Source organism: Pristiophorus japonicus, chromosome 14, assembly GCF_044704955.1.
Source record: "Pristiophorus japonicus isolate sPriJap1 chromosome 14, sPriJap1.hap1, whole genome shotgun sequence".
Taxonomy (NCBI): domain Eukaryota; kingdom Metazoa; phylum Chordata; class Chondrichthyes; family Pristiophoridae; genus Pristiophorus; species Pristiophorus japonicus.
In genome coordinates this window covers 25,325,546-25,339,085 of record NC_091990.1, presented here as the reverse complement: position 1 = coordinate 25,339,085, position 13,540 = coordinate 25,325,546, and the positions used below count along the sequence as shown (strand labels likewise).

At 44.0% G+C, this 13,540-nt stretch overlaps 1 protein-coding gene across 3 annotated transcripts in view; it reads left to right on the top strand.

The window, feature by feature from the left end:
- cep85 (centrosomal protein 85) overlaps positions 1-10,723 on the top strand; it is a 62,376-nt gene extending 51,653 nt beyond the window's left edge. For all 3 annotated transcript variants that reach the window (XM_070898999.1, XM_070898997.1, XM_070898998.1), the window contains 4 exons: positions 852-902; positions 2,531-2,638; positions 4,529-4,754; positions 8,177-10,723. In XM_070898999.1, coding sequence (XP_070755100.1) covers positions 852-902; positions 2,531-2,638; positions 4,529-4,754; positions 8,177-8,340 — 549 coding nt within the window. In that variant the 3' untranslated portion in view covers positions 8,341-10,723. The remainder of the gene's footprint in view (positions 1-851; positions 903-2,530; positions 2,639-4,528; positions 4,755-8,176) is intronic.
- Positions 10,724-13,540: the final 2,817 nt, after the last annotated feature.

The window sequence follows — 13,540 nt, the reverse complement described above, 5'->3', positions numbered from 1 at the left end:
GGCCTATATTTGCTGGAGTTTAGAAGAATGAGGTGATCTATTTACAACATAAAATTCTTTGAGGGCTTGACAGGGTAGGTAGATGCTGAGGGGCTGTTTGCCCTGGCTGGAGAGTCTAGAATTAGGGGTCATAGTCTCAGGATAAGGGGTCGGCCATTTAGAACTGAAATCAGGAGAAATTTCTTCAGGGGATTGTGAATTTTTGGAATTCTCTACTCCAGAGGGCTGTGGCTGTGCCATCAATTAGTATATTCAAGACTGAGATCGATAGCTTTTTGGATAGCAAGGGATATGGGGATTGGGCAGGAAAGTGGAGTTGAGGTAGAAGATCAGCCATGATTTTATTGAACGGTGGACCAGGCTTGACAGGCTATATGGCCTACTCTTGCTCCTAATTCTTCTACTCTTTCAATAATTCATGCTTCTTGATCGTCTCTCGTAATCTCCTAATGTGGTAGCGTTAGAAATGGAGCACCTTAACCCTGTCCATTGATTTAATTCTTACCTTTTTCCGTCACTTGGTTGTTATCAGTGATTTAATTTTCCAGTGGATATTTCACCAGTGACCGAGCACCACATCCTTTGTGTGGGAGAGGCAGTGTACTCCTTTTATCCTGCAGTGTCTCAGATAATCTAGTTTCCTGTGTAAACACCAGTATGTAAATAATCGCTACCAAATATCTTCTCTTCGCTGTGTGTCCTGCCTTTCTGCATATAATTCAGGTGGGGAATTCAATATGCCAATGTTTGTAATAGAAGTGCAAATGTGCTGTGTAAAGCAATCTGAAGGCCAGAACTAATTATGCTCCTTTCAGATGCTGCTTCTAATTCATGATATGTTTACCTACTAGATTATAGATAAACAACAACAGAAAATGGAGCAGCTCACCTCACAAATACAGGTAAGGAAACTTCAAAAACACACAAGCACCTGTGTAAATCACTGGTGCTGAAACAAAGCAAATAATCCCCTCTGCTCGGAGCTGCATTCAGTTCCAGCCCAGAATGATGGGGTGAAAGTCTCAAATTTCCAGCTTTGAACGGCCTGTGTGGTGAACATGGGCAGTCTCCGTCCAATTCCTGGTGGGTGTCGGCACTACAGCACACAACTATCTTCAGTTTGGCAGTGGCAATCTCTGGACATTAGGATGGTTGGTGCAGGAACTGGTGGTGTAACACGACTTAAGGTACATAGATTCATCATCATAGGCTGTCCCTCTGAATCGAGGAAGACTTGCTTCCACTCCTGACCAGTCCAATACAAGAGCCACAGACTCTGTCACAGGTGGGGCAGATAGTCGTGGAGGGTGGGACTGGTTTGCTGCATGCTCTTTCCATTACCTGCGCTTGATTTCTGCATGCTCTTGGCGTTGAGGCAAGGTGCTCAGCGCCCTCTCTGATGCACTTCCTTCACTTAGGCAGTCTTGGGCCAGGGACTCCCAGGTATCAGTTGGGATATTGCAATATATCAGGGAGGCTTTGAGGGTGTCCTTGTAACGTTTCCTCTGCCCACCTTTGGCTCGTTTGCCGTGAAGGAGCTCAGAGTAGAGCACTTGCTTTGGGAGTCTCGTGTCTGGCATGCGGACTATGTGGCCTGCCCAGTGAAGCTGATCAAGTGTGGTCAGTGCTTCAATGCTGGAGATGTTGGCCTGGTCGAGGATGCTAATGTTGGTGCGTCTGTCCTCCCGGGGGATTTGTAGGATCTTATGGAGACATCATTGGTGGTATTTCTCCAGCGACTTGAGGTGTCTACATGGTCCATGTCTCTGAGCCATACAGGAGGGCGGGTATTACTACAGCCCTGTCGACCATGAGCTTGGTGGCAGTTGAGGGCCTGGTCTTCAAACACACTTTTCATAGATTAACTCTAGAGGGAAGGTTACTCTGCTCTGTGTCCTGTCATTCTTTTCCTGATGTGAAAATGCTCAACAGTTGGCAACTTTTTTATTTTAATAAGGCAATTGTATTAAGATTGAGCAAAAAAGCTGCTGATTTATTGCAGGACTTAGTTTTGTTGGATGTCCTGTACCTGCTCAGATGAATTACATAAAATATATAGAGAAACAGGCCATTTGGCCCAACTGGTCTAATGCCAGTGTTTATGCTCCACATCCTACTTGAACACATCCCATCAGTATATCCTATTCCTTTCTCCCTCATGTACTTGTCTAGCTTCCCCTTAGAAAGTAAACTCCATTTATCAGGCAACACTTTTTTTTGACACAGGAATCTGTAAAAGTTCAGGTTTGCAGTTGTGTTCAGCATCTCTGGCTAGAGAGCATTCCAGGCCTGATCGATATCCAGTGACCACTGCTGTCAACTGAGTGTGGGTGTCTGGTGAGGATAAGATTGTGCTTGGCTATGATGCCACCATGGCAGAATAGTCTGCTGATACTTACTATTTAAATTGACAAAGTCACAAAGTTCTGCTGGCCGCCATGGAACAGATTGCCAGTCAGTGCTTCGAGGAGAGAAGGGAACAGTTGTGGTGGTGGTGGAGATCGCTTAAAATATTAATTTCTATCTGTAGGCCCTGGAGGAATGTGTGGCACAGGAAGAAGGGACAAGCCAGGGTCTTCGAGAGGAGCTATCTGGGAAGGAGAACGGATCGCAGTTACTGAGGAAGGCCATGAAGGAGGTGAGAACTGAAGGAGCTAATGGCTGCTTTCAGATCCTATGCACTAGTGCTGCCAGTTCCCAAAGTGTGTGGGTCTCTACTCACTAAAACAGGCTGTTAGAAGACCTGCTAAAAATGGGTGATTCTAAGCTGCTGGTCTTAGCAAGTCTGAACACTTGGCTTGTGGCTGTCTGTACAAAAGCCATGCATTGTGAACCAGCAGTGCTAACACTGATCCTACGCAGTGTAAAAACAGCTATTGAGTATTGACTGAAAGAGAATCTGGAGTGTTGGGGAAGCATTGAATGATTACCTCAGACACACACCGTTATACACCCCCGAATCAATATGGTTCTGATAAATTCCATTGTATGTGGTCAAATGGTTTAGTTCATCATCCGTGACCATTCTGATATCACATGATCCGTAATTGTGACTTTGGAACGGGACATGAGAATTAGTAACAGTTGAGTGTTTCATCTGCCCAGAGAAGGAAAGAAATTGTTGGTGTTCGATTCATGACCCACATTCACCAGCGGCCTTGCTGCTGCCTGTGGACTCTGCACCCCGGGCCACACTGACCCCTTGGCTGAACGAGGGGTTGAGATACTGGGAGAAGCACGAGCTGGAATGAGCAACTACTACATGCACTTGATCCTCGATCTGTGTGCCTTCACCCATATCGTGTGTGCACACTCCCATTTAACAACAGGTCCAGAATCAACTGGCTGCTCTCCATTTTCTAAAGGGTGCATGGTGCAGCCCGCAGGTAGTATATATGACCCAATTGTAGCTCTATACTAATGGTCGCTGGCTTTTTTTTTCCATGCACTGCTCACTGTTGTCCAGGTAACCTCCTCCCAGATCTCTAATCTTCCTTTTAGAAGCCACATGATGAGCAGGATTGCTCTCTCCCCCACCTCTGCACTCTCCCCAATGCCTTCCATAATTGCACAGCTGCAAACCAGAGGTCTGCATGGAGACAGCTGTGGGTGTCGACCCACACCCTCCGTGGTGCAGTCTGTTGCACACTGCTGCAATTCTGTTCAAAGCCACACCTGCTTTGATGTCTGGAAGAGTCCATACACTTGAGCTAATGTACACAGTTGGACATTACCCGCTTTCACATATTAGTGTCTGATGGTCCGCAGATGGCAGGTATATAACCTGTCCAAGCTCTTCGTGACTGAATATGGTCATGGGCGGAAAGGAAGCTGAATATGGAGTTTGTGTTTTCTGATTATTAAATCCGCTCTGTAGAAACACTCATGTCTGACTGGAATACTGTCTCTTGTGACCATGCGTGGGACCCAGCTGCCTCCTGCTCTACCTGAAGGTGCTGAGTGGGGAAAATTCTCCTGTGGAGGGGGGCAGTCACTTGCGATCCTGTGGCTCCATGCAGAGCCCTTCAGATGGGTCACCGTCTGCTATTTTGGGTGAGAAGGTGTCTGGTGTGCCGAGAAAACTACCAGCACCAAACCAAGAATAATGTAGCCCCAAAAAGAAATGCCACAAAGCACATTTTTTCAGGTAGTGTATAAATGAAGGGAGGTTTGTTACTCCGAGACAGTGCCCCAGAATAGGCCTTCGTCCCAACTTTGGAGCATTTCCTCATACTGCCACTTGCCATCCCTGCTACCTGGAGGTGGTAGTGCCTGGGGGTGTGGGGATCTGTGCCCTTTAGGGCAGACACACTGTTCTGACCTCTCTGCCATTTTCAGTTTTTAACCCAAATAAGACTGTGCTTTCAGGGGAGGGGAGCAAGTTGGAAAATAATTTAGCCAAGATTTTACAGCACACTTGTATAAAACAATTGGAGCAAGTACACAGTTTCAGCTCGGATTAGGGAACCTTTTTTAAAAAGAAAATTAGATGCATAAACCTGTAACTTTGCGTTGCTCTGTATTGCAGCTTTCTGCCCAGAATCAGGAGCTGATTGAAAGGAGCTTGACACTTCAGGAGCAGTTGGGACAGTTGGACCAGAGCAAGCAGCTACCGACACAGAGCATGCAGCTATCGGAGAGGCTGCATCGAGAGCTAGCCAGGAGTCTGTACGATCTACAGGCAATCTGCAACATCCTCACACAGAGAGCCCAAGGCAAAGACCCCAACCTCTCCCTACTGCTTGGGATCCAGTGTAAGTATCCAGTGTGTCACAGCAGGTCAGCATCTGAAAGTATAGGTATAGAATATCGTCTTGTCACTGGATTAATAAACCAGAAAACATGAGTTCAAATTGTAGCTTGACTGTTTTATATTAAAAAAAATAATCTAGAAGTAAATGCTGGTATCAGTAAAAGTGACCATGAAACTGTCAGTCATTAAAACCCAACTAGTTCACTAATGTCCTTACCTAGTCTGGCTGATGTGTGACTTTACTATCACACCAACATGGTTGGCTCCTAATTGCCCTCTGAAGTAACCCAGTGAGCCACTCTGCAATCAGGACAGCTCGGGATAGGCAATAAATCCTGCATTGCTGTTCCCACATCCTTAGCCTGTCTTGTTTTATTCTACGTTCTACCATTTTAGATGGGATCAGTTGGCTGTGCGATGCATCCCATCGGATATATTATCGTGCCCTTTCTGTCCAAGGTGCTGTGCCTTGTACTGCCAATTACCAGCATTTCTGATTTGCACCGCATCTGTTTTCATGCTAAATTGGATTTAAAAGCTCCCCTATTTGTTCAAAAGATGCAGTGAATGTTTGATCATGAGCCATAGGATGGGATTGATTTTATCCCATCCCGTCCATCGTCAGATATCCTAATAACACTCGGGAGCGCAGAATGGCCACTTGGGGGCGGTAGTGGTGGTGGTCTGGTCCTGTTGCGCTGCCTTAGCCCTAGCGTGAGTTCGTGCCTTCATAAAGGAAGGAAAAGAGATTTAAAATTACATTTCCCAATGGTTGCGATCTAATTTCAGTGAATAAGCAGGCAGCAGAATTGTTTCTCATTTCAGATAATTTGGCAGAGCTTCCACTTTACATGTTTGGTTGGTATAGCAACTACACAAAGCTGTGTCCCTTTTTATTGAATGCAATAAGCCCCTTGTCTGTCTGGAGAGTGTTTATTTTGTAGTTGTGATGTATCCATCTCCAGTTCCTGGGATAGATCAGCTGAGGTATTGAGCCTATTGCATCTATCACTGTTGCCCTTGGTGACTGAAAAACAGGTTAGAGCTATGGGACCTCCATCACTCTACCATTCCTGCTCTATTATCATGTATCTCCGGCAGGCTAAGAAGTTTCTATTAGTAGAACAAAAACGGAGAGATATTGGGGAAGAGTTAAACTAAAGGATGGACCAGCTAAAGACACCAAATAGAATGGTTCACATCATAAACTGAAGTCAAATGGGAAGAGAAACAGTGGAAGGTTTTCATGGATCTGAAGCCTCAATTTCTGCTGCTCTCGCTCGAGTGCTCGTGCTCGTGCTCACGCTCCCAGCAGGTGCATGGACTCGTGTTCGGCTCCTTTTTTGAGTAGTGACCAAGAGCGGGAGTTCTGTCTGTTTCCCTCCCTTTCTCTTTGGCTTGGGGCACCAATAATTAGTTGCAGGATCCTTGCCATCCCTGTTGAGATCAGTTAACTGAGCACAGACAGGAGATTGAACCTAGTGTGTGGGGCACAGTTTCAGACTCGTTGGTTTAATTATTGACTGATCCATGAAGGGGTTGTGTGAAGTATTTTATCAACGCTTGGATTTGGGCAAATACTGCTCCAATGTGAGAAGAGGCACAAACCTGTTAGACAGCTAACATAAACGTGGATAAATACTTGAGGATATTTTATAGGATGGTATAAATTAACACTAGCGAGCAGTCGACATGGATAACAATGAGATGCCATTGTTTACAAACTTATTTGCAAGTCTAGAACAAGGGGTCACAGTCTTGGGATACGGGGTAGGAAATTTAGGACTGAGATGAGGAGGAAATTTTGCACTCTGGGTGGTGAACCTGTGGAATTCTCTACCACAGAAGGCTGTGGAGGCCAAGTTATTGAATATATTTGAGGAGATGGATCGATTTTTAGAAAAAAGGCATCCAGGGGTATGGGGAAAAAGCAGGAATATGGTGTTGAGATAGAGGATCAGCCATGATATTGAATGGCAGTGCAGACATGAGGGGCCAAGTGGCCTCCTACTATTTTCTATGTTTCTAACTTTACCACTAGGGGAGGGTAATCCAGTAGATGTAGTTCCTTGCAAGACTTGTAGAGAAGGTTAAGGCTAGTGGATAAGTTGATAAATTGCATGGATTGACTAAGAATATGCTTAGCAAGAGAAGAGAGCAGTGTGACAAGTGGTTAAGTTGCATTTCCCAGGCAATAACTTTATGGTTCATAGGACTCTGTCCTGGGAGCCCTGCTATTCAGTATTTGCATTGTGTAGCAAGGTGCCTGTAGTAGGGTTACATTTGCTGATGACAAAGTCATCTTACTGAAATAGACTTCAACTAATTGTGTAGCTGGATTGAGATATGGCAGATGGGTTTTAATGTGGATAATTATTGCATTTGGAACTGGTAACATGATTAGAACATAAGTCTACACTAGCTGAAGCCAAATAGAATTTAGGAGTGATCATGTCCTGAACACAGTGAAGCAGTGATCAGTAAGGCATTGAGATGCAAGTGGAGGGAATTTGACCAAGTCTGAACCAGTTCTGTTGACTGTACAGGGCAATCCTGAACTATGAGGATCACCTTTGGGTTGCTCTACCTCAAAGGATATAAATGGATTAGAAAGGCTTCAGGGAAGTGTGACCATGATAATTCCAGGACTTGGACTGAGTTATGGAGAAGGTTCAAGCAACTAGAGATTTAACTTGCCCAATGAGCATGGGACTAGAGGGGAGAGGATGGGTACAAAGTTCACAAGCCTCAAGGTTAGCATTAACAATATTCCTGTCTCTGCTGATAGTGAACAGAAGGCACAAACTCCCACAGAAGGGAGTTAATTCAAGGCCAACTCGCACTTTTTTAAAAAGGGGCGGGGGGGAGGGGGGTTGGAGATTAATACTACTGGATTTTTTTTTTCATGGGGAGGTGGGGGCAGGGACTTTAGGAACTGGGGAGCCAAGTGCTGTAGAGTGGAAGCCACTACCTGTTGGTGGTAAGTCCCATGTGAAATGAGTTTGGGGACTCAGTCCTGCCCCAGTGGTATGGGGCTACGACCAACAAAGCTGGCACTGATTTCCATTGCCACTCACAGGTGGTTGATATAGAAATGGTGCCCTGTTACAGTGCGACACTCTTGGGCTGCAGCAAAAGCACATTGTTGGGTCAGAGGAAGCTACCCTATTCTGGTTGTGCTATTCCTGTTCTGAGATACTGTGCCTGAAATGGAAAGAGTTTCACCCTCTGCACTCTATCCCTCACCTTGAGCACAGGGAAGAGAGGGGAGAATGGATGGTAGAATAATCAGACATGGAGTCTGGAGCAGGATTGGTGGGGTGGGTGGGGGGAATCTGTTTAATAATCCTAAATGGACTGTGGGCAAAATGCTCTTTCAGTTTAGGCTTTATGTTCTTGTGTTTAATTACTTGCTTTCCTCAGCGATGCATTACTCCAATGTAGAAGAGGGTGACTGGCAAAACATCGAGCTACTAACCAAGAGACTGGCTGAAGTGAGGCAGCTGGGCAGAGACATCGATGAGTTGCGGACGATGATTTCGGATCGATACGCTCAGGACATGGGAGACAACTGCATCACGCAGTGAATGTGCGCGGTGGGGGGGAGAGGCACTGCACTGAGTCTTTGTGTTGGACAATCTCATGAAAATGCCTTGATTGAAACCAGTTCCAGAAAGAAGTTCACAAACTCGCCACGATGAGATTTCCCTGTAAGGCAGGGACAGAGAATCTCATCACAGCTGTCACTCTCTCCTTTTTAATGCACTAAACAGGCAGCCTACAGCTGTCACTAATGTACTTTTGTAAATATTCAAACTACACCAAGTACTGTGTAATCGCCTTGTGAGCAATCCTCTTGTTTTTAGCGAAGTGGCAATATTTCCAATAATCTGAGTAGCAACTGAAACTTCAAAAGCAAAATTCTGCGGATGCTGGAAATCTGAAATATAACATGAAAATGCTGGAAACGCTCAGCAGGTCAGGGAGCATCTGGAGAGAGAAAGAGTTAATGTTTCGCGATGACCTTTTGGCAGAACTGAAAGGGTTAACTGTTTCTCTCTCCACAGATGCTGCCTGACCCGAGTGTCTCCAGCATTTTCTGTTGTAATTTTTGTACAATGAACATCAGTTTCTAATGTCATTTCCCAGATGGACTATGATTTCTATCTACTGCTAAACTTCAGCTGGAATTGGCAGTGAGAATGTACAATATGGTATTTTGGGTGGAGTAATGCAAGCAGCCATTTTGGGAGAGTTGGAGTGTGGGCTAAGTTTGGAGATTGCCGTGGTAATCTTCAGACAGGTAGATTCTCGGGTGTGCAGTTTTTCAGATTTAAAGGAGTGGGTTGCTTTAACAATCAAAATTTAAATGCACACCAGTGGGGAGGGTGGGAACTAATGAGTTAGGGTAGCATTTCCTTCATTTAACCACCCCAGCCTCATTGTGGGGTACAGTGACATCTTCCAGTGACTGGTGGTGTGGAGCAAGCTGGACTTTAATGCATGTGTGTAATTCTCCTGTTTTACATTGACCTAGGCTGAGTGTAGCCATCTCCAACTCTTTCATTTTTAAACTTGCTCAAAACCCACTACATCTCCAACCCCCTCCAGCACTGACGAGAGGACATAGACCTGAAACGCCAACCCCTGCCCCCCTCTCCACAGACGCTGCCTGACCCACCGAGCACTTCCAGTACCCTCTGCTTGTAATAAAACACAGTTGAAGTACTGTCTGGAGTTTTTATAATTTTATTTGGTGAACTTTGTCATCAAAGTGAAGTATCTTGGCTCTGAGGAATGGACTGCTTCCATCATCCAGTGCCTATATCATGCAATCCCAGGTCAGGAATTGCACACCCTGAAGCTTTCTCCTCTCCTGCTGACGTTCTCTAACTTCTGAAGAGTATTCTCCAACTGTAGCTATCTGATACCCCCCCCCCCCCCATTTTCCCACTGTATGTATCGTACTGGAGTACTAGGAATTGAATTGAGACTACTCTCAACCAAAATTGGAACCTAAGTTGTGCAGAAAATATTTAATTTAGGAATTTATTTTAAGTGGATTGTGGGCATTCAGTGGCTCTGGGACTCTCTGAACCTGACTGCGTTCTGTTGTAATGTTGAAAGATTTTTCAAAGCACGCACTGCACTAGCGCAGTATGAAGTGTGCCCCGAGATGTGCTGAATTGCACATCATTTACTGTTCACCATGGGGAAGGAAGTTATTTAATATGCTGCAGCATTTAGCCTTGTATAAAGTGCAGAGAATCCCATGGGCCAGGATCGATCAGTTGCATTTATCTTTCCTTAGGAGGAACACTAACTGACTCATCATTTTTTTTTATTGTCTGATGAAGCTATGTTAAAATAACTGGATGCTGTGGATTTGCAACTAATGCAATGAAAGATTTCCCACCTGAATCCCCCTCCTGTATGTTGTGACATTTGCAGACCTCGGTCGATTTCCAACATTCGCAGGTTTTTTTAAATCCATGGAAAATCTGTTAAAAATTTAAATGCAGGTATAACTTAAAAGGGGCTACCTATCTCCAAGTAAAACTGACCTCTTGCCTTGTCCAGTGCCCTGCTGAATGTTAGCTTTCCTTTGTATAATGTACAGGAGTCTGATACAAAACTGGCCAGTTTCTGAACTTCGACCAAACTATGAAATGATTTTATTTCCTTTTTCATAATGAAAAATATAAAGATTTCAGGATATTAATAATTCATGTGAAGAGACTGGAAAGTGTGCCCTGCAAATGGAGCCACAGCTCAGGATATCTCATCTCTGCATTTTATCTGAATAGGATTAGTGTGATGGAGTCAAACTCACACTATCTGCTTTGCCTTGAAAAGACATCAGTTTGTACTAATTTTGTTACAACTTTTGTATGTTTTTGATAGCATTATTTATAAATTTCATACATGTAGTAATTACATTTTGTATTTGCAAATAAAATTTTATATTTAACTGGCTGCATATCTGGTGACTAAGGATCTGTGATTAGTTTGCACGCACTTCAGGTTTCAAAGCCCCCTTGAGGGAAGCAAGATTATCCACTCCCAGCCATGTTTCCGACACTGACTCCTTCTCCTGATTTTTTTTTTTATTGGTCGCTCTATCGGTTGCCCACGGTGACTGCTTCTCCTGAGAGAAAGACGACAATAGGAACAAACTCTTGCATGGTTTTAATCTTGCTAGAAGCTTTCAATTTTATACTTGCCCCAGTTAATTGGCTCCCAGTTCAGCAGAGCCTCGTTTTTATAAATTCTCATCCTTGTGTTCAAATCCCTCCATAGCCTCGCCCCTCCCTATCTCTAACCTCCTCCAGCCCTACAACCCTCAGATCTCTGCATTCCTCCAATTCTGGCCTCTTGCGCATCCCTGATTTTTACCCCTCTACACCTCATATTTAAGTTGCTCCTTAAAACTTGCCTTTTACCCCCACCCAGTCCTAATATCTCTGACTCACTCAAATTTTGTCTGATGGTGTGCCTTGTGACATATTTACTTTGTTCATAGTGCTTTTATAAATGCAAGTTGTTAAAGGAAAAATTTGAGTTGTAACTGAATAAAATACACATTGTGCCATGTTAGCCAGTTATAGATAAAAGTTTCAAAATGAGGAAGCAAATTGTCAGTGTCCCCAGGGCTAATAAAACAAGGATGCAATCAAATCGTAAACCTAATCTAAAATGTTCCATATTTGACTTTGCTAGTTTGAGAAGCTAAAGTTCTTTTGACTGTCCCAGTTCTATTTTTGCCTAGTGGGTTGCTGACCTTCAGTCAATGCTAATTTGGAGTCGCCACAAATCTATATCCATTGCAGAAGTCTGGTGCACCATCAATTTTACATTCAGTTGATCCATTATAAATGCCATGTTCTAATAACTGAGTACATATGCCAGATGATCTCTGGATTGATCCTTGCTCTGTCGTGAGTGCACTCACTTGGGCTGCTACCTTTGGCATCAGCGTCTCGAGGTAAAAACAAATAAGCCTGGTTTATGCTAATCTCTATCTAGTGACCCTTCTGGAAAGTAGGGGGTGGGGGGGGGTTCCCCATGGTTAAGTTCCTGTTCAGGTTCATGTTAAGAATGCTACTAGAGGGCAACTGTTGAATCAACTCCATGTCCATGTCTTCAGGAGAGAAGGGAGACATTGGTATGGAGGGGGAGGAGGAAATCCATCCTGTTTAAAGAGTAATCAATTAAAGGAGAATCAAATGGAACATTTTTAAAGTGGTCCATTTATCACCAATTCCTCTTCTGATTGCATTGTTTAAAAATCAATACCTGATCAGTATTTATCCCTTGACTAACATCACTTTTTTTAAAAAAAAACACTCTGGTCATTATCACATTTCTGTTTGTGGGATCTTGTGTCAATTGGCGGCTGCATTTCCTACATTACAATGACTACACTTCAAAAAAAATACTTAATTGACAAGTGCTTTGGAATGTGCAGAGGTTGTGAAAGGCACTATAAATTTCAAATCTTATTTTACTTATCTATGTATTTAAACTTTTATTTAAAATGTTCTGGGTTTTGGCTCCACTCTACGTTTCAGGAAGAAACGCTGGACCAAGACTAGCAACAAACATGGTTCACTGAGCCATCTAAACATTTATAATGGATCAACTGAACTAACTGACATGTAAGTGTTTGGGACAGTGTAGAAGGAGCTTCACTCTATTTAACCCATGCTGCACCTGCCCTGCGAGTGTTTGATGGGCCAGTGGAGAGGGAGCTTGACTCTGTATCTAACCATGATGTATCTGTATTTGAACTAAATCCACATGCAAGACAGTCTCAAAGAGGATCTTCAAAAAATGCAACAAATTTTAGTCTCCATTCAGCCAAAATTCTGGTTGTTAAATTCAGCCTTCTGTTCTCTTGGGAATTTGAAACATTTTTGGACTGAATGTTCTTTTATCAAATTTGTCAGTTTTTAATGATGTAAATGTCTGTTTACCCGGGTTTCTTACTCAACTGGAAATCTCATTCACACACACCCCCAGGATTACGAAATGTTCTGGATTAGCTGTGATTTTCTGTGTTGAATAACATTGTTCAGGTATGTTCACCCCAGTCAGAACTGTCTGGAAATTCTGCAGTTTTCCCATCTGTAGCTGCACCAGTTTCAATTGTTTCTCTGTCCTTATCTCTTCCCTTTTCCCTTTCCCCACCTGAACTGTGTTCCTCTGACTCTTGTGCATCCCCCTCTCCCTTCACCCGACCATTGCCGGCCGTGCTTCAGCTACCTGGGCCTGCAGTCTGGAATTTGCTCGCTAAACCTCTTCACCCCTCTCTCCTCCTTTTGACCCTCCATAAAACCTATCTTGGGTGTAGATCATGCAGAGGGGATTCCCAAGTCTTCATCTTTGTGCATGAGTCTAGGCCCACTTGCATGTTCCAGCAGAGCAGGTCACCAGTCACCTTGGTTAATCCTTGCCACTGGACCAAGACCGAGCTCTCAAGCCGTGTGGTGACTGGTGGGCAACTGCCACCACATTTTTTTTTTTAAATCCACGCACAGGCATCTTCCACCCTTCAAGATTTTGTTTGGGACCCTGGAATTTTAGGTCCTTTTATTGAAACACCTGTGAACTTTGTGACGTGGAGGCAAGTCATCCTTGATTCGAGGTACTAATGATGATGATTATTTGCCCTGGGAGTGTTTGAGGGACACAGGTACCCAAAGCAGAACCAACCTGTTTTTACCTTGAGCACAACATTGACTAAAATATTTAACAGTGGAGGAATACCCTCATTAAATGGGATAC